This window comes from Oncorhynchus kisutch, linkage group LG15 (assembly GCF_002021735.2).
Source record: "Oncorhynchus kisutch isolate 150728-3 linkage group LG15, Okis_V2, whole genome shotgun sequence".
NCBI lineage: Eukaryota > Metazoa > Chordata > Actinopteri > Salmoniformes > Salmonidae > Oncorhynchus > Oncorhynchus kisutch.
In genome coordinates this window covers 9962015-9983879 of record NC_034188.2, presented here as the reverse complement: position 1 = coordinate 9983879, position 21865 = coordinate 9962015, and the positions used below count along the sequence as shown (strand labels likewise).

At 46.1% G+C, this 21865-nt stretch overlaps 1 protein-coding gene across 1 annotated transcript in view; it reads left to right on the top strand.

Moving 5' to 3' along the window:
- LOC109880549 (cyclin-J) overlaps positions 1-15777 on the top strand; it is a 32954-nt gene extending 17177 nt beyond the window's left edge. The window contains exons 4-6 of the mRNA XM_031789602.1: positions 9185-9484; positions 11437-11596; positions 11863-15777. Of these exons, the coding sequence (XP_031645462.1) occupies positions 9185-9484; positions 11437-11596; positions 11863-12469 (1067 nt within the window). The 3' untranslated portion in view covers positions 12470-15777. The remainder of the gene's footprint in view (positions 1-9184; positions 9485-11436; positions 11597-11862) is intronic.
- Positions 15778-21865: the final 6088 nt, after the last annotated feature.

Sequence of the window (21865 nt, the reverse complement as noted above, 5' to 3'; positions counted from 1 at the left end):
ATGAGATAATTAATCTGTGGTCTGATAATTAAAGGAATTAGGAGTTGACTGTAAAATGGCTGTGATCTACGACAGTGATTTCTTCAATACTGTTTTTTTTTCCCTTCCCAAAAAAAGTAGACTAGTTTTATAATTTAATGTGATTAGATTTTGATTGAATGCCGTTGATGTATTATTTAAGGACTTTGTGTTCTGGTTCTATAGAGGTCTTTTGTTTCTTACACAAATACCAGGCTAGGACTGAAATGTCATGATGCCATTTGTTATTGATTAGTGTTTCACTTTGGGGGGGGGGGGGGCGCGCTATGATTGCCAGAGGCAGAGTATGATGATGGGGGTGGGGGCACCATTTCCCCCACAACCCCTCCCTTCTTCCCCTCTCCCTCGCCCCAAAAGTGTTCCAGACCCCTAGGCCTTGGACAGGAGATGAGATGGCCGAGGATTCTTCCTGGTCACACAAGCGTTAGGCACTTGAGGTCAGAGGTCAGTGTGCGTCTACATTGTGTTAACCGGCAGAGCCTATAGGACGAACGCACTCATTGGAGGGGGGGGGGTTTGTGGTGGAGCTGTGACCAATTTCATCTGAATGAAAGACGAGCCGGCAAATTAGAGAGAGGGGGAGATGGACTTCAGAAACATTTTGTTGTGTTACAGCCTGAATCCATTTTAAATTCAATCGCAATTTCTTGTCACTGGCCTACACACAATACCCCATAAGTGGAGTTATGTTTATCAACATTTTTACTAACTAGCAAATGAAAAGCTGAAATGTCTTGAGTCAATAAGTATTCAACCCCTTTGTTATGTCAAGCCTAAATATGTTCAGGAGTAAACGTGTGGTTAACAAGTTGCATGGATTCACTCTGTGCGCAATAATAGTGTTTCATTAACAAAGAAAATGTTGTACCACACACACACACACACACACACACACACACACACACACAATTATCTGTAAGGTCCCTCAGTCCAGCAGGGAATTAAGAACACATTCAACCACAAAGACCAAGGAGATTTTCCAATGCCCCGCACAGAAGGGAACCTATTGGTAGATGGGTAAAAATTAAAAAGCAGACATTGAATATCCCTTTGAGCATGGTGATATTAATTACACTTTGGATGATGTATCAATACACCCAGTCACTACAAAGATACAGGCGTCCTTCCTAACTCAGTTGTTGGAGAGGAAGGAAACTGCTCAGGGATTTCACCATGAGGCCAATGTTGACTTTACAACAGATACAGAGTTTAATGGTTGTGATAGGAGAACACTGAGTATGGATCAACAACATTGTTGTTACTCCACGATACTAACCTAATTGACAGAGTGAAAAGAAGGAAACCTGTACAGAATAAAGCATATTGTATCCTGTTTGCAACAAGGTACTGAAGTAATACTGCAAAACAAATTGACAAAGCCATTAGATTTTTGTCCTGAATGCAAAGTGTTATGGGTATGCTTGTAGAACTGGGGAGTTTTTCAGGATAAATACATAAACAGAATGGAGCTAAGCATAGGCAAAATCCTAGAGGAAAATCTGGTTCAGTCTGCTTTCCACCAGACACGGGAAGATGAATTCATCTTTCAGCAGGAAAATAACCCAGAACACAAGGCAAAATATACAGTGGAGTTGCTTACCAAGAAGACTGTGAATGTCCCTGAGTGGCCTAGTTACAGTTTTCACTTACATTTACTTGAAAATCTATGGCCAAGATCTGCAAATGATTAATACACTTCAGTGAGCTCGTTTAGGATACTCTACAAGAGAATTCTATAAGAATTTGAGTCTAATTTACCAATTGATTCTGAAAGGCAAAGTGCATTGTAAGTATAGGAATGTTTGTCCACAATAAATGTAAGGTTGTTCTATCTGTGATTCTTGTGGTTTGGTTCTGTTATGGTCCTAAATGACCTTGAAGGATTCTGAAAAGAATAATGGGCACATGTTGTACAATCCAGGTGTGAAACTCTTAGACTTACCCAGAAAGACTCACGGCTGTAATAGTGGCCAAAGGTGTTTCTACCTAGTATTACTCGGGTGTGAATACTTATGTAAAATATAAACTTATTTTCACTTTGTAATTATGTGGTATTGTGTGTAGATGGTTGATGAAAACAATTATATAAAATATATTCTGAATTCAGCCTGTAACAAAACGTGGAATAAGTTAAGTGGTATGAATACTTTCTGAAGGCTCTGTACCTATTGTGCTTGAGAAATGGGGTTGGTGGATGTTGAGTAGGTATTTGTAGTTTGAGTTATTGATCCAGGCTGTATCACATCCGGCCGTGATTGTGAGTCCCGTAGGGCGGCGCACAATTGGCACAGCGCTGTCCAGGTTTGGCCGGGGTATGCCTTCATAAAATAAGGGTTAGGGTGGGTTTCTTCTTAACTGTCTAGTTAAATAAAATAAAAACACTGAGTGTTGAAGTGTGTACTTTTTAGACTGAATCATCTACGTCTAGTTTATAGGCAAGCCGTGCTAAAATAGTTTTCCCCCTTCACATCAACTCCTTCAGAAAAGGTGTTTTGTTTTAATGAAGAGTGCAGTGACAGGATGTAGCTGTCATTCATAGAAATCAATAAAGTCTGTCTCAGTGGGTGAGGTAGAGAGGAAGACCGTAACGGTAGTCTCTTTTCCTGTCTGTGACTTTAATGAAGACCGTAACTGTTGTCTCCTCTGTGACTTTAATGAAGACTGTAACTGTTGTCTCCTCTCTGTGACTTTAGTGAAGAGCATTCTCAGGTTTCTACACTCCTTTAGCAGTAGTCTAATAACCCCCCAGCAGGTTCTCAGGTTTCTACACTCCTTTAGCAGTAGTCTAATAACCCCCCCAGCAGGTTCTCAGGTTTCTACACTCCTTTAGCAGTAGTCTAATACCCCCCCCCCCCCAACAGGTTCTCAGGTCTCTACACTCCTTTATCAGTAGTCTAATACCCCCCCCCCCCCCCAGCAGGTTCTCAGGTTTCTACACTCCTTTAGCAGCAGTCTAATACCCAGCCCCCCCAGCAGGTTCTCAGGTCTCTACACTCCTTTATCAGTAGTCTAATACCCAGCCCCCCCAGCAGGTTCTCAGGTCTCTACACTCCTTTATCAGTAGTCTAATACCCCCCCCCCCCCCCCCAGCAGGTTCTCAGGTCTCTACACTCCTTTAGCAGTAGTCTAATAACCCCCCCAGCAGGTTCTCAGGTTTTTACACTCCTTTAGCAGTAGTCTAATACCCCCCCCCCCCCCCCCAGCAGGTTCTCAGGTCTCTACACTCCTTTATCAGTAGTCTAATACCCCCCCCCCCTCCAGCAGGTTCTCAGGTTTCTATACTCCTTTAGCAGTAGTCTAATACCCCCCCAGCAGGTTCTCAGGTTTCTACACTCCTTTAGCAGTAGTCTAATACCCCACCCCCCCCCTAGCAGGTTCTCAGGTTTCTAGACTCCTTTAGTAGTCTAATACCCCCCCCAGCAGGTTCTGAGGTCTCTACACTCCTTTAGCAGTAGTCTAATAACCCCCCCCCCCCCCCCCCCCCCCCCCCCCCCAGCAGGTTCTCAGGTTTCTGCACTCCTTTAGTAGTCTAATACCCCCCCCCCAGCAGGTTCTCAGGTTTCTAGACTCCTTTAGTAGTCTAATACCCCCCCCAGCAGGTTCTCAGGTTTCTAGACTCCTTTAGTAGTCTAATACCCCCCCCCCCCAGCAGGTTCTCAGGTCTCTACACTCCTTTAGTAGTCTAATACCCCCCCCCAGCAGGTTCTCAGGTCTCTACACTCCTTTAGCAGTAGTCTAATACCCCCCCCCCCCCTAGCAGGTTCTCAGGTTTCTAGACTCCTTTAGTAGTCTAATACCCCCCCCCCCCCCCCCAGCAGGTTCTCAGGTCTCTACACTCCTTTAGTAGTCTAATACCCCCCCCCAGCAGGTTCTCAGGTCTCTACACTCCTTTAGCAGTAGTCTAATAACCCCCCCAGCAGGTTCTCAGGTTTTTACACTCCTTTAGCAGTAGTCTAATACCCCCCCCCCCCAGCAGGTTCTCAGGTCTCTACACTCCTTTATCAGTAGTCTAATACCCCCCCCCCCCTCCAGCAGGTTCTCAGGTTTCTATACTCCTTTAGCAGTAGTCTAATACCCCCCCAGCAGGTTCTCAGGTTTCTACACTCCTTTAGCAGTAGTCTAATACCCCCCCCCCCCCCTAGCAGGTTCTCAGGTTTCTAGACTCCTTTAGTAGTCTAATACCCCCCCCAGCAGGTTCTGAGGTCTCTACACTCCTTTAGCAGTAGTCTAATAACCCCCCCCCCCCCCCCCCCCCCCCCCCCCCCCCCAGCAGGTTCTCAGGTTTCTAGACTCCTTTAGTAGTCTAATACCCCCCCCAGCAGGTTCTCAGGTTTCTAGACTCCTTTAGTAGTCTAATACCCCCCCCCCCCCAGCAGGTTCTCAGGTCTCTACACTCCTTTAGTAGTCTAATACCCCCCCCCAGCAGGTTCTCAGGTCTCTACACTCCTTTAGCAGTAGTCTAATACCCCCCCCCCCCCAGCAGGCTCTCAGGTCTCTACACTCCTTTAGCAGTAGTCTAATACCCCCCCAGCAGGTTCTCAGGTCTCTACACTCCTTTAGCAGTAGTCTAATACCCCCCCCCCCCCCCCCCCCCCAGCATGTTCTCAGGTCTCTACACTCCTTTAGCAGTAGTCTAATACCCCCCCAGCAGGTTCTCAGGTCTCTACACTCCTTTAGCAGTAGTCTAATACCCCCCCCCCCCCAGCATGTTCTCAGGTCTCTACACTCCTTTAGCAGTAGTCTAATACCCCCCCAGCAGGTTCTCAGGTCTCTACACTCCTTTAGCAGTAGTCTAATACCCCCCCCCCCCCCCCCCCAGCATGTTCTCAGGTCTCTACACTCCTTTAGCAGTAGTCTAATACCCCCCCAGCAGGTTCTCAGGTCTCTAAACTCCTTTAGCAGTAGTCTAATAACCCCCCCCCCGCAGGTTCTCAGGTTTCTATACTCCTTTAGCAGTAGTCTAATAACCCCCCCAGCAGGTTCTCAGGTCTCTATACTCCTTTAGCAGTAGTCTAATAACCCACCCCCAGCAGGTTCTCAGGTTTCTACACTCCTTTAGCAGTAGTCTAATACCCCCCCAGCAGCACACCTGGGAAGAGAGAGGACATAACTACATCTTGCTGTTATTACCTTTCAACCTCTCTCTGGTCGCTCTCTACAGCCTCTCGGCACACGTCCACAGGGCCGACCCGCAGCCCCAGAGGGAGGTTAGGTTCTGAAGAGGACAGGCATACACTTGGCTCAGCAGAGGAAGCACCGACTAGACTCTCTCTCGCTCTTTAGATAGGATCGTTTAGCAACCTACTTTCCAGCCAGGAAGACTGAAGGAACTCACAGCGGAGGAATGCACCCTTTCTTTTTCTCTCACAGCTCGGAGATTAGTCACCGTGTTCATCTTGTTGACATGAAACAGGACAGGTTGTACTTGTAATTAACATAAATGCTGAAAAGCAGCTTGCAGTACTAAATCACCTTTTGTCCCTGTGACTTCTACCTCTTTTCAGAAATGTAATTTCAGTTGAAATAGTTTGTTGTATCCCTTGTTAAAACACACACCCAACCAACAGCCAATGCAAGTGGTAAACCAAAGAGCCATCACAGGGAGGAGACTGACAACACAATGTCCCTAACAGGATGTAAGAGGTGGTTTTGTAGAGATGAGGGGGGGTGTATTCATGGCCATTTTATGACTGCGCCTGTGGACACAGGAGTCCAGCAGACAGACAACCTATAGGCTAGTAGTCTCATGAGGGTGAATGGGGAAAGTGTAGCCTGAGACTGGGTCTAGGCTGGAGTGGGCTGGGCCGGCCCCATGCTAAAGCAGCTGGAGTAGCGGGTGGGAGTGAACAGAACAGCACTTATTGTTTCCTGTTCTGGTTATGAGACTCCATTACAGCCTATGTGTTAACTGCCTCCTGAGGTGATTGGCTGCTGGCTGGGCTCTCTACGGCTCTCTCCTACAGGGTTAATGGCAGGCTGCGGCATCAGCAGTAAAAATCACACTTGAAAGAGCCCATAGATATATCAAATCAAATCAAATCAAATTTATTTATATAGCCCTTCGTACATCAGCTGATATCTCAAAGTGCTGTACAGAAACCCAGCCTAAAACCCCAAACAGCAAGCAATGCAGGTGGAGAAGCACGGTGGCTAGGAAAAACTCCCTAGAAAGGCCAATACCTAGGAAGAAACCTAGAGAGGAACCAGGCTATGTGGGGTGGCCAGTCCTCTTCTGGCTGTGCCGGGTGGAGATTATAACAGAACATGGTCAAGATGTTCAATGTTCATAAATGACCAGCATGGTCGAATAATAATAAGGCAGAACAGTTGAAACTAGAGCAGCAGCACAGTCAGGTGGAAGTTGAAACTGGAGCAGCAGCATGGCCAGGTAGACTGGGGACAGCAAGGAGTCATCATGTCAGGTAGTCCTGGGGCATGGTCCTAGGGCTCAGGTCAGTTGAAACTGGAACAGCAGCATGGCCAGGTGGACTGGGGACAGCAAGGAGTCATCATGTCAGGTAGTCCTGGGGCATGGTCCTAGGGCTCAGGTCCTCCGAGAGAGAGAAAGAAAGAGAGAAGGAGAGAATTAGAGAACGCACACTTAGATTCACACAGGACACCGAATAGGACAGGAGAAGTACTCCAGATATAACAAACTGACCCCAGCCCCCCGACACATAAACTACTGCAGCATAAATACTGGAGGCTGAGACAGGAGGGGTCAGGAGACACATATGTATGTATGTATGTATATATGTATGTGTGTGTGTGTGTGTGTGTGTGTGTGTGTGTGTGTGTGTGTGTGTGTGTGTGTGTGTGTGTGTGTGTGTGTGTGTGTGTGTGTGTGTGTGTGTGTGTGTGTATGTATGTATGTGTGTATATATATATATATATATATATTCCCACCCACCTCTCCCCATTAATATAATATATATATATATTACACACACACATTGGTTCAGCTGGTCTTAATTAAGACAACTAGGTAGGGAATTATAGAGGGGGGGTTAATGGGGAGAGGGGGGTGGGAATTGGAGGGGGGGGTGCTGATGTTTTATGTGCTCCTAACCAACTATGCTGAACTGCACTGTTGGTTAAGGTCTTTAAGTAAGCATTTCCCGGTAAGGTCGACAGTTGTTGTATTCGGGCACATGTGACTAATAAATTTTGATTTGACAGAGGGTGGTGGGGGGGGGGGGGGTGTAAATAGAGAGTGATGAAATTGCAACATAGTGTGGGAGGCAAGGGAGGCAAGGAAAAACCAAGGAGTAGTGCAGTGGAGGGGGGGGGGGGGGGGAGACGTAGCCAGGCAGGCAGGCCTGTTCAGATGGTGTGAGGACTAACTACATCAAACCTCCCTTCCCTCCAACTCTCCTGTCTTTGTTTGCCATGACGTTAGTGCTGTGATCCGTGGTATGTTGACGAGGCTTGTCCGTAGACTGTTAATCCAAGCTGTTGGGTTTTAGGACTTGTATAATACGGTAGTTGTGACAGGTTCCTTCCCAACACTGTGTCTCAGTGTGTGAGATAAGATGTGAATGCAACCCAGTCCATTCTTTTGTTTTGAACAATGTTCGGTTGTGTGTCTGTACCCAGTACTCTACACATGGGTATTGTACACATTTCCTGAACATACATGTATCTTCTGTAGAGGGTCGGCCTAGTCGTTGACATCGTCTCCCTCATATCAGTTCTCTGTGCCATGAGGGTGCCACGTGTGCCCGTGTCAGCGCCCCCCCCCCCCCCCCCCCCCCCCCCCCAGTTTTCCTGCTGAAAAAGGTTTATAGGAGGAACCGAGAGGCTTATTGGGTGTTTTTAGGGAAAAGTGCCTGAGTACCCAGACTCCTCACCCTCGTTCCCCCTCCTCACCCTCGTTCCTTGACTATTGTAGCTGGAAATGTATGGTTTTTAATGAAATATCTACATAGGCGTACAGAGGCCCATTATCAGCAACCATCACTCCTGTGTTCCAATGGCTCGTTGTGTTAGCTAATCCCAGTTTATCATTTGAAAATGCTTATTGATCATTAGAAAACCCTTTTGCAATTATATTAGCACAGCTGAAAACTGTTGTCCTGATTAAAGAAGCAATAAAACTGGCCTTGTTTAGACTAGTTGAGTATCTGGAGCATCAGCATTGTGGGTTCGATTACAGGCTCAAAATGGCCAGAAACAATGGCCAGAAACTTTCTTCTGAAACTTGTCAATCAATTCTTGTTCTGAGAAATGAAGGCTATTCCATGTGAGAAGTTGCCAAGAAAATGAAGATCTCGTACAACGCTGTGTACTACTCCCTTCACAGAACAGAGCAAACTGGCTCTAACCAGAATGTAGAGTGGGAGACCCCAGTGCACAACTGAGAAAGAGGACAAGTACATTACTGTCTAGTTTGAGAAACAGACACCTCAGAAGTCCTTAACTGGCAGCATCATTAAATAGCACCCACAAAACACCAGTCTCAACGTCAACAGTGAAGAGGCGACTCCGGGATGCTGGCCTTCTAGGCAGAGTTGCAAAGAAAAAGCCATATCTCAGACTGGCCAATTAAAATAAAAGATAAAGATGGGCAAAAGAACACAGACACTGGACAGAGGAACTCTGCCTAGAAGGCCAGCGTCCCGTAGTCGCCTCTTCACTGTTGACATTGAGACTGGACAGAGGAACTCTGCCTAGAAGGCCAGCATCCCGTAGTCGCCTCTTCACTGTTGACGTTTAGACTGGTATTTAGTGGGTACTATTTAATGAAGACTGGCGTTTTCCGGGTAGATGTTGTGTTTTGCGGGTACTATTTAATGAAGACTGGCGTTTTCCGGGTAGATGTTGTGTTTTGCGGGTACTATTTAATGAAGACTGGCGTTTTCCGGGTAGATGTTGTGTTTTACGGGTACTGTAACATACTCCGTTACCTCGTACCTCTACACATCTGTACTGATTATTGTTACTCATTGTGTATTTATTTATTATTTCATGTTTTTGTTTTTCTATTATTTTGGTATTTTATTTCTCTCTGCATTGGTGGGAAGAGTTGGTAAGTAAGCATTTCACGGTTTAGTTTACACTGAAGCATGTGACAAATACAAAGTAGTGTTTTATTTGGAAATGTTTTTGTGTAGGCTACTTTCTAAACTCTCTCTCTGCCCTGTAGGTAAGTTTGAGGAGAGGGAGGACCGGGTACCTAAGTTGGAGCAGCTCAACTCCCTGGGCTTCATGTGTTCTCTGAACCTTGTTCTCAACAAGAGAGACCTCATCAAGATGGAGCTGCTGCTGTTGGAGACGTTCAGCTGGAACCTGTGTATGCCCACCCCGGCCCACTTCATAGACTACTACCTCCAGGCCTCGGTGCAGGAGGGAGACCTGTACAACGGTTGGCCTCTCTCCTCCCTCTCCAAGACCAAAACCTTTATGGACAAGTACACACACTACTTCCTGGAGGTGTCACTGCAAGGTGAGGGGTGAAGGAGGGATTGAGGTGATGGGTGGGGTGAAGGAATGAGTGCACAGGGGAAAAGGTTCAAGCCAGAGAGAGGAGGGATGGAAGGGAGAAAAACAGAGGGGCGGGTATGAAATATATGTAGACTCATGTGCTTGTCACAAACTAACAGTCTGATTGGCTGTGTTCCTCTACTAACGGTCTGATTGGCTGTGTACCTCTAGACCTCTACTAACGGTCTGATTGGCTGTGTTCCTCTACTAACGGTCTGATTGGCTGTGTTCTTCTACTAACAGTCTGATTGGCTGTGTTCCTCTACTAACGGTCTGATTGGCTGTGTTCCTCTACTAACGGTCTAATTGGCTGTGTTCCTCTACTAACAGTCTAATTGGCTGTGTTCCTCTACTAACGGTCTAATTGGCTGTGTTCCTCTACTAACGGTCTGATTGGCTGTGTTCTTCTACTAACAGTCTGATTGGCTGTGTTCCTCTACTAACGGTCTGATTGGCTGTGTTCTTCTACTAACGGTCTGATTGGCTGTGTTCTTCTACTAACGGTCTGATTGGCTGTGTTCCTCTACTAACGGTCTGATTGGCTGTGTTCCTCTCCTAACGGTCTGATTGGCTGTGTTCCTCTACTAACGGTCTGATTGGCTGTGTTCCTCTAGACCTCTACTAACGGTCTGATTGGCTGTGTTCCTCTACTAACGGTCTGATTGGCTGTGTTCCTCTACTTAACGGTCTGATTGGCTGTGTTCCTCTAGACCTCTACTAACGGTCTGATTGGCTGTGTTCCTCTACTAACGGTCTGATTGGCTGTGTTCCTCTACTAACGGTCTGATTGGCTGTGTTCCTCTAACGGTCTGATTGGCTGTGTTCCTCTACTAACGGTCTGATTGGCTGTGTTCCTCTACTAACGGTCTGATTGGCTGTGTTCCTCTACTAACGGTCTGATTGGCTGTGTTCCTCTACTAACGGTCTGATTGGCTGTGTTCCTCTACTAACGGTCTGATTGGCTGTGTTCCTCTACTAACGGTCTGATTGGCTGTGTTCCTCTACTAACGGTCTGATTGGCTGTTTTCCTCTACTAAATGGTCTGATTGGCTGTGTTCCTCTAGACCTCTACTAACGGTCTGATTGGCTGTGTTCTTCTACTAACGGTCTGATTGGCTGTGTTCCTCTACTAACGGTCTGATTGGCTGTGTTCCTCTACTAACGGTCTGATTGGCTGTGTTCCTCTACTAACGGTCTGATTGGCTGTGTTCCTCTACTAACGGTCTGATTGGCTGTGTTCCTCTACTAACGGTCTGATTGGCTGTGTTCCTCTACTAACGGTCTGATTGGCTGTGTTCCTCTACTAACGGTCTGATTGGCTGTGTTCCTCTACTAACGGTCTGATTGGCTGTGTTCCTCTACTAACGGTCTGATTGGCTGTGTTCCTCTACTAACGGTCTGATTGGCTGTGTTCCTCTACTAACGGTCTGATTGGCTGTGTTCCTCTACTAACGGTCTGATTGGCTGTGTTCCTCTCCTAACGGTCTGATTGGCTGTGTTCCTCTCCTAACGGTCTGATTGGCTGTGTTCCTCTACTAACGGTCTGATTGGCTGTGTTCCTCTACTAACCGTCTGATTGGCTGTGTTCCTCTACTAACGGTCTGATTGGCTGTGTTCCTCTACTAACGGTCTGATTGGCTGTGTTCCTCTACTAACGGTCTGATTGGCTGTGTTCCTCTACTAACGGTCTGATTGGCTGTGTTCCTCTACTAACGGTCTGATTGGCTGTGTTCCTCTACTAACGGTCTGATTGGCTGTGTTCCTCTACTAACGGTCTGATTGGCTGTGTTCCTCTACTAAATGGTCTGATTGGCTGTGTTCCTCTCCTAACGGTCTGATTGGCTGTGTTCCTCTACTAACGGTCTGATTGGCTGTGGTCCTCTACTAACGGTCTGATTGGCTGTGTTCCTCTAGACCATGCGTTCCTGAGTTTCCGGCCGTCTCAGGTGGCGGCAGCGTGCGTAGCGGCGTCTCGTATCTGTCTCCAGATTTCTCCTAGCTGGACCACGTCTCTACACCTTCTGACTGGATACACCTGGGAACACCTCACACACTGCATCAAACTCATGCTGCTGTAAGTCTCTCTCTCACAAACACACACACACACACACACCTGGGGCCACCTCACCTCAGTCTCTCTCATACAGGACAGACACACCTGAGACCAGTTGAATGCTTGTATGCAAAGACCTGATCATATCCATTTGACCGAGCCCATCTCCATGCTAATTATCTCGTTGCTCATATAGGTTAACTGTAAACACATGACAATCCACTGTCACTGTCCTCCGATAATAACACAGGTCTTGTTCTAACACCCCGTCTGTCTCTCCTCCACAGTGCCCATGACAACGATGTGAAGGAGGCCAACAAACCCAAATCCACCCCTCCGTTGTCTTGCTCCTCCTCTCTCCAGTCCCACCCTCCTCCCTCCCACCTCTCCCCAGTCCAGAGACCAGCTACCTCCTCCAACCCCCAGCAGCTCCTTTTCCAGCCTGGCCCAGTGGGCTTCCCTCACCTCTCCCAGCACTCTCCCTCCCTGTCCCAGCTCCACGCTCTAGCTGACTCCCAGGCTTTGGGGCCTGCTGTGGTCAACATGTCCCAGGACATCCTCCAAAGCCACAGGATGGGGCTGCTCACTGGGGGCAACACCATGACCTCCACAGCAGGGACCTTCCCCTCCTATCCTAGCCTGACTTCGGGGCTGCTCACTGGGGCCAACACCATGACCTCCACAGCAGGGGCCTTCCCCTCCTATCCTAGCCTGACTTCGGGGATGCAGCCTGGGGCTCGGGTGGCACCGCTGGCCTTGCAGGGCCCCATCTCCATGCAGGTAGCCTTGGCTGCGGAGCCGAGACACTGCCTCAGCATGGCCTACACCGGAGGGTACCTCGGGGGCGTGGGTCCCCACCACACCTTCACGGCAGCGGGCTGCTTCGACAGGTGACGCCAGGAGACGGAGGAGAGGATGAACAGCAAACCGCCCCGAGCCAGGGACAGGGAGCGCTGCAATCCTCTTCCCTCACTACTTCCTCCTCCTCTCCGCTCCCTGGCAGACCTCCTCTCCATCTCCGTCAGCACCCCGTCCCCTTCCTCTGCCGCACCCCGCCCTGCGCTCCCCACCCTCAGACAGAGACGGAGAGAAAGACGGCTAAAACACAAGCAAAGGTCAAAGGGCACCGATGACCCCGTGGAGGTCATCACACTGACATGACACCTGATGTCACTGCGACGTCACTGACTGACTGTTGAACGCTGTCTTCCGATCCCGCCGCAGGAACGTGATTCCAAGGCAGAAGCATTAACCCACTGTAGAATGGTCACCGTATGTCCCTGGTTAAGATGCTGTTATCACTGTGAACCAGAGGCTATGCAGCATGATTCCTCCTCAGTGCCTCCTGGGTTTTGACCAGAGTGATGTCTGTCTGTCTGTGAATTCAGCTGAAGATGAAGTGCTGCTGGATCTCTGTCACTCTAATCCAAAAAAAGATCAACTCAACTGAAGACTAGTAATTGGCCAGTAAAGTGACATATTGAGCTGCTGACTTGAGAACAGTGGTATGAAGTGTTATAACTAGACCTACCAGTGAGTTGAAGAGGCTGTGTGTCACTTGCTATGTCAGCGAATAAAGGGATTATGTCACTCGTGACTAAGTGCTCCAGGGGCATTCTGAGAATTCCTACCCAAAATCCTCTCTGGCTGGGGAGGGGAGACCACAGAGTTCATTGTTTTGTCACAGCAGGGGAAATCCATAGTTTTAACATAGCTGTCATGTTTTGGCTTTCTCTTCTTTCATCCTTCCCCCTTCCTCCTTCCTTGTCACCTCTCCTTACAGCCTTTAGTCTCCCTTCCTCCCTCCTTGTCACCTCTCCTTACAGCCTTTAGTCTCCCTTCCTCCCTCCTTGTCACTTCTTACTTTTTGCAAAGTCTTCTCTTGTGGTGGAGCTCGCCTCATATCTGGATCTTTGGGGGGGGGGGGGGTGTTCCAACCACCAAGTCTCGTAGTGAGGGTTAAAGAGTGAAGCTTTGTTTTCCACGTCCTTCCACTCAGACTTCAAGTGGAAGTGAACTGACATGGAATGCTCATGGTAGAGGAGACTTGGAAACATAGAAATAGAATGATTGGCATTCTAATTCTATGCTTAGAACTTTGTTGAAGTAGATAATGACATTCTGTGATGGTTCTGTGTGAGCTGAAGACTTGTTTCCATGAACCACAGTGTATATCAGGGACTTGATGTAACAGATTACTTGAATACGATGCCATTGAAACGTGACGTAGCTTGTTATTTATATGGACACATTTATTCCTTGTTGCTTTATTTTATATTCTTTGGTGAAGTAAGTTTAGTTTTAGTTTTTAGGTTGTTTTTTTTATACCAGCGTGTAATGTTTTTTTTCTGTGCCCTTGTATAACTGTATATTCAGGCTCAGGTTAGGCTGTGAATATCCAATCAGCCGTCTCCTTATTGCTGAGGTTACCCAATCAGCTGTCTTCTTACTGTGTCCTATTGAGTGTGCTTTAAGTAGATACTAGTATGGCACCCAGGAGGGTTTCTCACTTATCTACCTCTCTGAGGAAGAGGACCTGAATTTTTAAATAACATACTAAGATATATAAACAAACACCAAATTTGCATCCTGGTAGAATCCGTGACCTTCCAGACGATGAAACACACAGCCCATCTGCAGCTTGTCATTACTAATAGCTTCCCACATTCCCAGCACTGCTTTTCCCCCATACTTCTACTTCCTGTTGGAACGTAAACACATCCAGATTCCCCTTCTGGGTCACAGGGGGTCTCGCTGGTTACCGTGGCGATGGCCCAAAAAAATCTACATCGGGGGCTCACTCAGAAGGAGAGTTAGTTGGAACGTTACAGAATGTTTAGATAGAAATGTGCTGTTTAGATCAGCTATGGGTATCTGTTGTGTAGAGCAGGGAATAATGGAAGCTCTATATATCACATTTCTATCTGCAACGATGTAAACTTCTGGTCCTTTTCTCTGTCCGTATGCTATTGAATGTGTAATGTTTTTACGATGGTTGTACCTTGTCCCCAGCAGTTTTCACACTTGAACTATGCTGATACTACTAAGGCTGTGTTCTGGTTCTCAGAACATGTTCTATGTTCTATATGTGTTCTATGTTCTATATAGGTTCTATGTTCTATGTTCTATATAAGTTTTTATGTTCTGATTCTCAATGTTCTAGGCTTAGATATCAGAGATGTATTTAATTGAACGCTGTATGGAGCATCTGTCAAGCATCTGAAATGTGTCTAAACCTTTTTATAGCATGAACATACCTTACTGTAGTCTAGATAGTAATTTACTAGAAATGGAATGAAGGGCTTACTAGAGTATGTTACTAGCAACCAAATGTATCTTTCTGCCTGATCTCTTCTGAACTATGTCAATCTATCCAGACTCACTCACTGTACGGTCATCACTACTTTTTTATAGACAAAGGGATTGTGTCTTTTTTTGTTAACTCCAGTTTATTTGACATTCCTATTATTTTAAAGTGTATTTGATTTACCCCTGATCTGTGTTTAATAAAGATGGATGCAGTCAGTGTGGAGTAGTGGGTCATATTCATTAGGCACCAAACGGAAGAAAACGGACAAACAGGGAGGGACTATATGAACTTGTCCCAAAAAGAAAGCTTTTTTTCTCTGTTTGCAAAACGTTTTGCTACGGTGTGACCTAATGAATACCACCCTGTTTTAGATAAAAAGAACTCCAAGTCTTTTCCCTCACTAAAAAGCTACTTCTCACCGAGGTCTCAAGGTGCAATATGTTTTTGTTGGTAGAACCATAGCATTAGAATGATTCCTTCTATTTCTACAGATAGAAGTCTTCTCTCACAGCCGTCACTGTCTTGAGTATAGCCCTCACTACTGGTTCATCTTTTTCTAACTTCATTCCTTGACATTATTGTGTGATTTGACTCGACGTTGATCCTTGCTGCCAGAAAGCCGAGAGCTCTGAACACTATGTTGCACATTGCAGCCTTGATTGGTGTACTGTACGTGTTGCTATAGCGATACTGTTCATGTTTCTATGTCCACAGAACTGTGCTGAGAAACACACACACAACCACACTACTTGTCCAATGAAATGACACCAGAAATGTCCCAACGTCTATTTTTGTAAAGCTGTTGTTTGTAGTCTTTGTTGAAGTGACACAGAGAGGTTTCTTTTTTTATCCGATGAGCCATTCAAATAAACAACAACAAAAAATAACTAAATATCTTCGCTCCGTCTGTGTGTTCTTTTGTTTGATATTTAGGCTGTTTGATTATCGTTTACAAGTTATTGTATGGTATTACTGAGACAATGCTGCTTCACAATGGCAACCTATTGCCTAAATGACTGGTCAAAAGGAGTGGCTATTTAAGGTATTTGTATTTATAATGGTGGATCCCCATTAGCTGCTACCAAAGCTACTCTTCCTGGGGTCCAGCAAAATTAAGGCAGTTTTATACCATTTTAAAACATTACAATACATTCACACGTTTCACAACAAACTGTGTGCCCTCAGGTCCCTACACCACCGCCTATCTACAGTACAAAATCCATGTGTATGTATAGTGCGTATGTTATCGTGTGTGTGTGCATGTGTCTGCCAATGCTTGTTGCTTCACAATCCCCGCTGTTCCATAAGGTGTTTTTTTAAATCTTCTGTTATTTCTATCTAATTTTCCTGCTTGTGTCAGTTTCTTGATGTGGAATAGAGTTCCATCTAGTCAGCAGCATACCACCCTGCATACCACCCTGGATACCACCCTGCATACCACCCTGCATACCACCCTGGATACCACCCTGGATACCACCCTGCATACCACCCTGCATACCACCCTGGATACCACCCTGCATACCACCCTGCATACCACCCTGGATACCACCCTGCATACCACCCTGGATACCACCCTGCATACCACTCTGGATACCACCCTGCATACCACCCTGGATACCACCCTCCATACCACCCTGCATACCACCCTGCATACCACCCTGTATACCACCCTGCATACCACCTTGCATACCACTGCTGGCTTGCTTCTGAAGCTAAGCAGGGTTGGTCCTGGTCAGTCCCTGGATGGGAGACCAGATGCTGCTGGAAGTGGTGTTGGAGGGCCAGTAGGAGGCACTCTTTCCTCTGGTCTAAAAAAAGATATACATATTCCAATGCCCCAGAGCAGTGATTGGGGACACTGCCCTGTGTAGGGTGCTGTCTTTCAGATGGGATGTTAAACGGGTGTCCTGACTCTCTGAGGTCATTAAAGATCCCATGACACTTATTGTAAGAGTAGGGGTGTTAACCCTGGTGTCATGGCTAAATTCCTAATCTGGCCCTCAAACCATCACGGTCTCCTAATAATCCCCAGTTTACAATTGGTTCATTCCTCCTCTCCCCGGTAACTATTCCCCAGGTCGTTGTCTAATCATTCCTCCTCTCCCCGGTAACTATTCCCCAGGTCGTTGTCTAATCATTCCTCCTCTCCCCGGTAACTATTCCCCAGGTCGTTGTCTAATCATTCCTCCTCTCCCCGGTAACTATTCCCCAGGTCGTTGCTGTAAATGAGAACATGTTCTCAGTCAACTTACCTGGTAAAATAACGGATAAATAAAAATGGCTCTATGTAGAACTGTGTGCCTCCCATAGTCTGTTCTGATTTTGGGGACTGCGAAGAGACGTCTTGTGGGGTATGCATGAGCTGTGTGCCAGTAGTTTAGACAGACAGCTCGGTGCATTCAACATGTCAATACCTCTCATAAATACAAGTAGTGATGAAGTCAATCTCTCCTCCACTTTCAGCCAGGAGAAATGTACATGCATATTATTGTTTGCTCTCTGTGTACATTCAAGGGCCAGCTGTGCTGCCCTGTTCTGAGACAATTGCAATTATCATTTGGTAAGCACAAGTATCTTACACCGATCCAATCATGTCAGGCCATTGACATGTTTCACGGAAGAGGGAAAACGTTCAACTATGGTACATTTTCACATTATTCAAACAGGACCTTGGGCCTAGCTGACTGAAAACCCGAGGGGGAGGAATATGGACATCCCACGGACATTTCTCTACAAATCAAACTCTTCTTCTCTTCAGCCCTCACACTCCACCCACCCGTCTCCTTCAGAGTGGTCTGTGTTCTACGACATTCTGTCATAGAGGCCCATTCATCAACTCACTATCAATGACTCGTGTGTAGGGAATATGAACGCACATTTCGCACACACTGTTGTCACTCAGTGACACACATTACAATCCGATTAAATCCTTCCAAAATGTGCAATGTAGAAATGCAGATATATACTACAGCTTCCCACGGGATCACTAGATTATCATTGGAGGATAATGTAGTGAGATCAAGTAGCGGGATTCACCACAGCCCATCTGTAGAGACTAGTGCAGTGGGAGTGGGATCACATATAAAATCAAATAAACAGTCAAAATGACCACCATGGCTCCTTCAGTTACCCCAGCCTTCCATAGTGCTGTTGGAGGATATGGTAGTCAGTTCATATAGCCCCGCTGTAGGGGGTATGGTGGGGTGGGAGGTATGGTGGGGTGGGAGTGGGAGGTATGGTGGGGTGGGAGGTATGGTGGGGTGCAGTGGGAGGTATGGTGGGGTGCAGTGGGAGGTATGGTGGGGTGCAGTGGGAGGTATGGTGGGGTACAGTGGGACGTATGGTGGGGTACAGTGGGAGGTATGGTGGGGTACAGTGGGAGGTATGGTGGGGTGGGGTGCAGTGGGAGGTATGGTGGGGTGCAGTGGGAGGTATGGTGGGGTACAGTGGGAGGTATGGTGGGGTGCAGTGGGAGGTATGGTGGGGTACAGTGGGAGGTATGGTGGGGTACAGTGGGAGGTATGGTGGGGTGGGGTGCAGTGGGAGGTATGGTGGGGTACAGTGGGAGGTATGGTGGGGTGGGGTACAGTGGGAGGTATGGTGGGGTGGGGTACAGTGGGAGGTATGGTGGGGTGGGGTACAGTGGGAGGTATGGTGGGGTGGGGTGCAGTGGGAGGTATGGTGGGGTGGGGTGCAGTGGGAGGTATGGTGGGGTGGGGTACAGTGGGAGGTATGGTGGGGTGGGGTGCAGTGGGAGGTATGGTGGGGTGCAGTGGGAGGTATGGTGGGGTGGGGTACAGTGGGAGGTATGGTGGGGTACAGTGGGAGGTATGGTGGGGTGCAGTGGGAGGTATGGTGGGGTGGGGTGCAGTGGGAGGTATGGTGGGGTGCAGTGGTAGGTATGGTGGGGTTGGTGTTAGAGCCAGAGGTGGGCCATTCTCTCCAGGCTTTGTTTGTGGAGCTAAAATGGAGGGTGGTCGGCTTCCTTTTAATTTGTCTGTTGAAGGAGGGGAGGGGTGTGTGTGTGTGTGTGTGTGTGTGTGTGTGTGTGTGTGTGTGTGTGTGTGTGTGTGTGTGTGTGTGTGTGTGTGTGTGTGTGTGTGTGTGTGTTATTCATGGTGGGGACTCCTCACGCTGCTATTGTCTTCATTGGGTGGTGGGTGTCTGCGTTCACATAGGCTGCTGAGGAATGAATTTACTGGGCCTACTTCAAGACAAACTGGCCAGGATCAGATTAATGCATTGGCCCAGGGATTACATTTATTTAGAAAGTTAAACCATAAGTGTCTATTTATGTCTATAGTAGACAACTAGGCCTGTCTTCCATTAGAATTCATTCTGCACTGTAGGCCTGGACAAACGGCTTGATATAAATCCCCTCCAACACCGACTATTAACATTAATGTAAACAGTTTTGTTGATCCTTCTGTGACTGCCCAGTTGATAAAAACCAGCAATTTGAGTAGAGTGGCCAAACCACTCATTTTTACATGTAATCCGTTACAGTTCCTGTTTAGGCCTAACCGGTGCAAAATTGTGTAATCGGTGTAATATATTTTTGGGATTACCCAAAATTCAGTAACGTAATGTCATTACTTTCATACCCAGACGTCTTGAGACATTGTCGTTTTTGAAGATGTATTAAAACACATTTCTAAGAAGACATTCAATTCAATACTATGGGACATGTCTCAAGACATTTTAGACAGCACCTCACAACATTGTATGTATATATTTTATGTATATATATTATTAAATAACAATAATACAAAATATTTAAGAAACATAATAAATATACAATGATTGAGAGAGAAGGTGTGAGAGAGGCGACCTGAAGCCTGAGAAGGGAGACTATCTCTCTGGTTGGACAGCCTCGTGTCATCGCGTTCAGTGTCCAGGCCTCTTTTACATTTGAATTCAAAGCATAATGAGAAAAGGCAAACAAAACATAATTAAAATATTTGTGAGGATCAACTTTGGTCTGCACTCATCCTCCTGTTCATAATGTTTAGAATTTAGGAATGTTCAACGTATCAAATTCACGGAACATTCTTTAGTCAACTGACAGTAGATGCAAGTCTCAAAACAACAGTCTGTCAAACCTGGAGGATTTACAAACAGATTTTCAACTTGTTGTGAGCAAGCAAAGCATTTGAATGGATAATGTATGTTAGTCCAGAATAATATTTTGTCAATATTAAGAAATATGTTGTTGACATCTTGTTTAAGCACTGCCATAACCTATTCAATAATATGTACATTCTGTGAATCAATCAATCAATCCAATTTTTTTTAAAGCCCTTTTTACATCAGCTGATGTCACAAAGTGCTGTACAGAAACCCATCTTAAAACCCCAAACAGCAAGCAATGCAGATGTAGATGCACGGTGGCTAGGAAAAACTCCCTAGAAAGGCCAGAACCTTGGAAGAAACCTAGCGAGGAACCAGGCTCTGAGGGGTGGCTAGTCCTCTTCTGGCTGTGCCCGGGTGGAGATTATAACAGAACATGGCCAAGATGTTCATACGTTCATAGATGACCAGCAGGATCAAATAATAATAATCACAGTGGTTGTAGAGGGTGTAACAAGTCAGCACCTCAGGAGTAAATGTCAGTTGGCTTTTCATAGCCGATCATTCAGAGTTAGAGACAGCAGGTGCAGTAGAGAGAGAGTCCAAAACAGCAGGTCCGGGACAAGGTAGGACATCCAGTAAACAGGTCAGGGTTCCATAGCCGCAGGCAGAACAGTTGAAACTGGAGCAGCAGCATGACCAGGTGGACTGGGGACAGCAAGGAGTCATCAGGCCTGGTAGTCCTGAGGCATGGTCCTAGGGCTCAGGTCCTCCGAGAGAAGAAAGAGAGAGAGAGAGATAGAGAGAATTACAGGGAGCATACTTAAATTCACACAATGTCTATCTATTCTATAATCTGTACATTCTGTGAATGTCTATCTATTCTATAATCTGTACATTCTGTGAATGTCTATCTATTCTATAATCTGTACATTCTGTGAATGTCTATCTATTCTATAATCTTACATTTACATATAACATCTATTGAGAAATAATCTCATAGTTAAATGTGCTATTTATATTTCACTGTTCTTATGTCCTTGAACATCAGAGGTTTGCTGCAAGTGTTGATTAGGTTTTCTGTAAGTAAATATGTTCAACTGTTTTAAACGGTTGTTTTCTCAAGTTTGTCCTAGAAATTAGTAAGTGATAAGACAAAGTAAGTAAACACCTGAACCATATAGATACTATTTATAGAGCCTTGAAACGCCTTATTATTTCTAAGATGTCTCAAGATGTCTTCTATATTCAAGACATCTTGAGACCGTCTACAGATACATCTTAAAGATGTCTTGACTTTTAAAGACTCATCTTTACTGACATGCCTTAAAACTTCTCAAGACATGTCTTAAAATGTCTTAAGTAGTCTCAAGACATGTCTTAAAATGTCTTAAATAGTCTCAAGACATGTCTTAAAATGTCTTAAGTAGTCTCAAGACATGGTGATGGCTGGGTTTGTTCAGTTACTTTTGGATTACTTTCCACTGAAGAGGCATTAGAAGTGACAAAAGGGATCCATAAAACGGATTTGGTGTGTCATCAGAGTGCTTTATTTGACTTGTGATCAGATTTGTTCAGGTGGCTCAAACTTAAACTTGCGTGTTTTATCAATATTGAACTGAATGTCACTGAGAAAACAGAAAGGTGTTAGGATGTATTTTTTGCAAACATCCTTTCTGAATTTAAAAGTAATCCAACACGTATTGTTTTTGTAACTGATTACATGTAGTCAGTTACTACCCAACCTTGGGCGAGACCTTGTGGTGGGCCGTCACAGCAGGAAGTCAGGAACGCTTCAAAGAATCATAAACTGATGTAATGGCGCCATCTAGTGGAGAAAGAGAGAAACCTCAGTGGCGCCATTTGCAAAGTTGTGAACATTTGCATACTTCGAACGTTTCAACTATAGA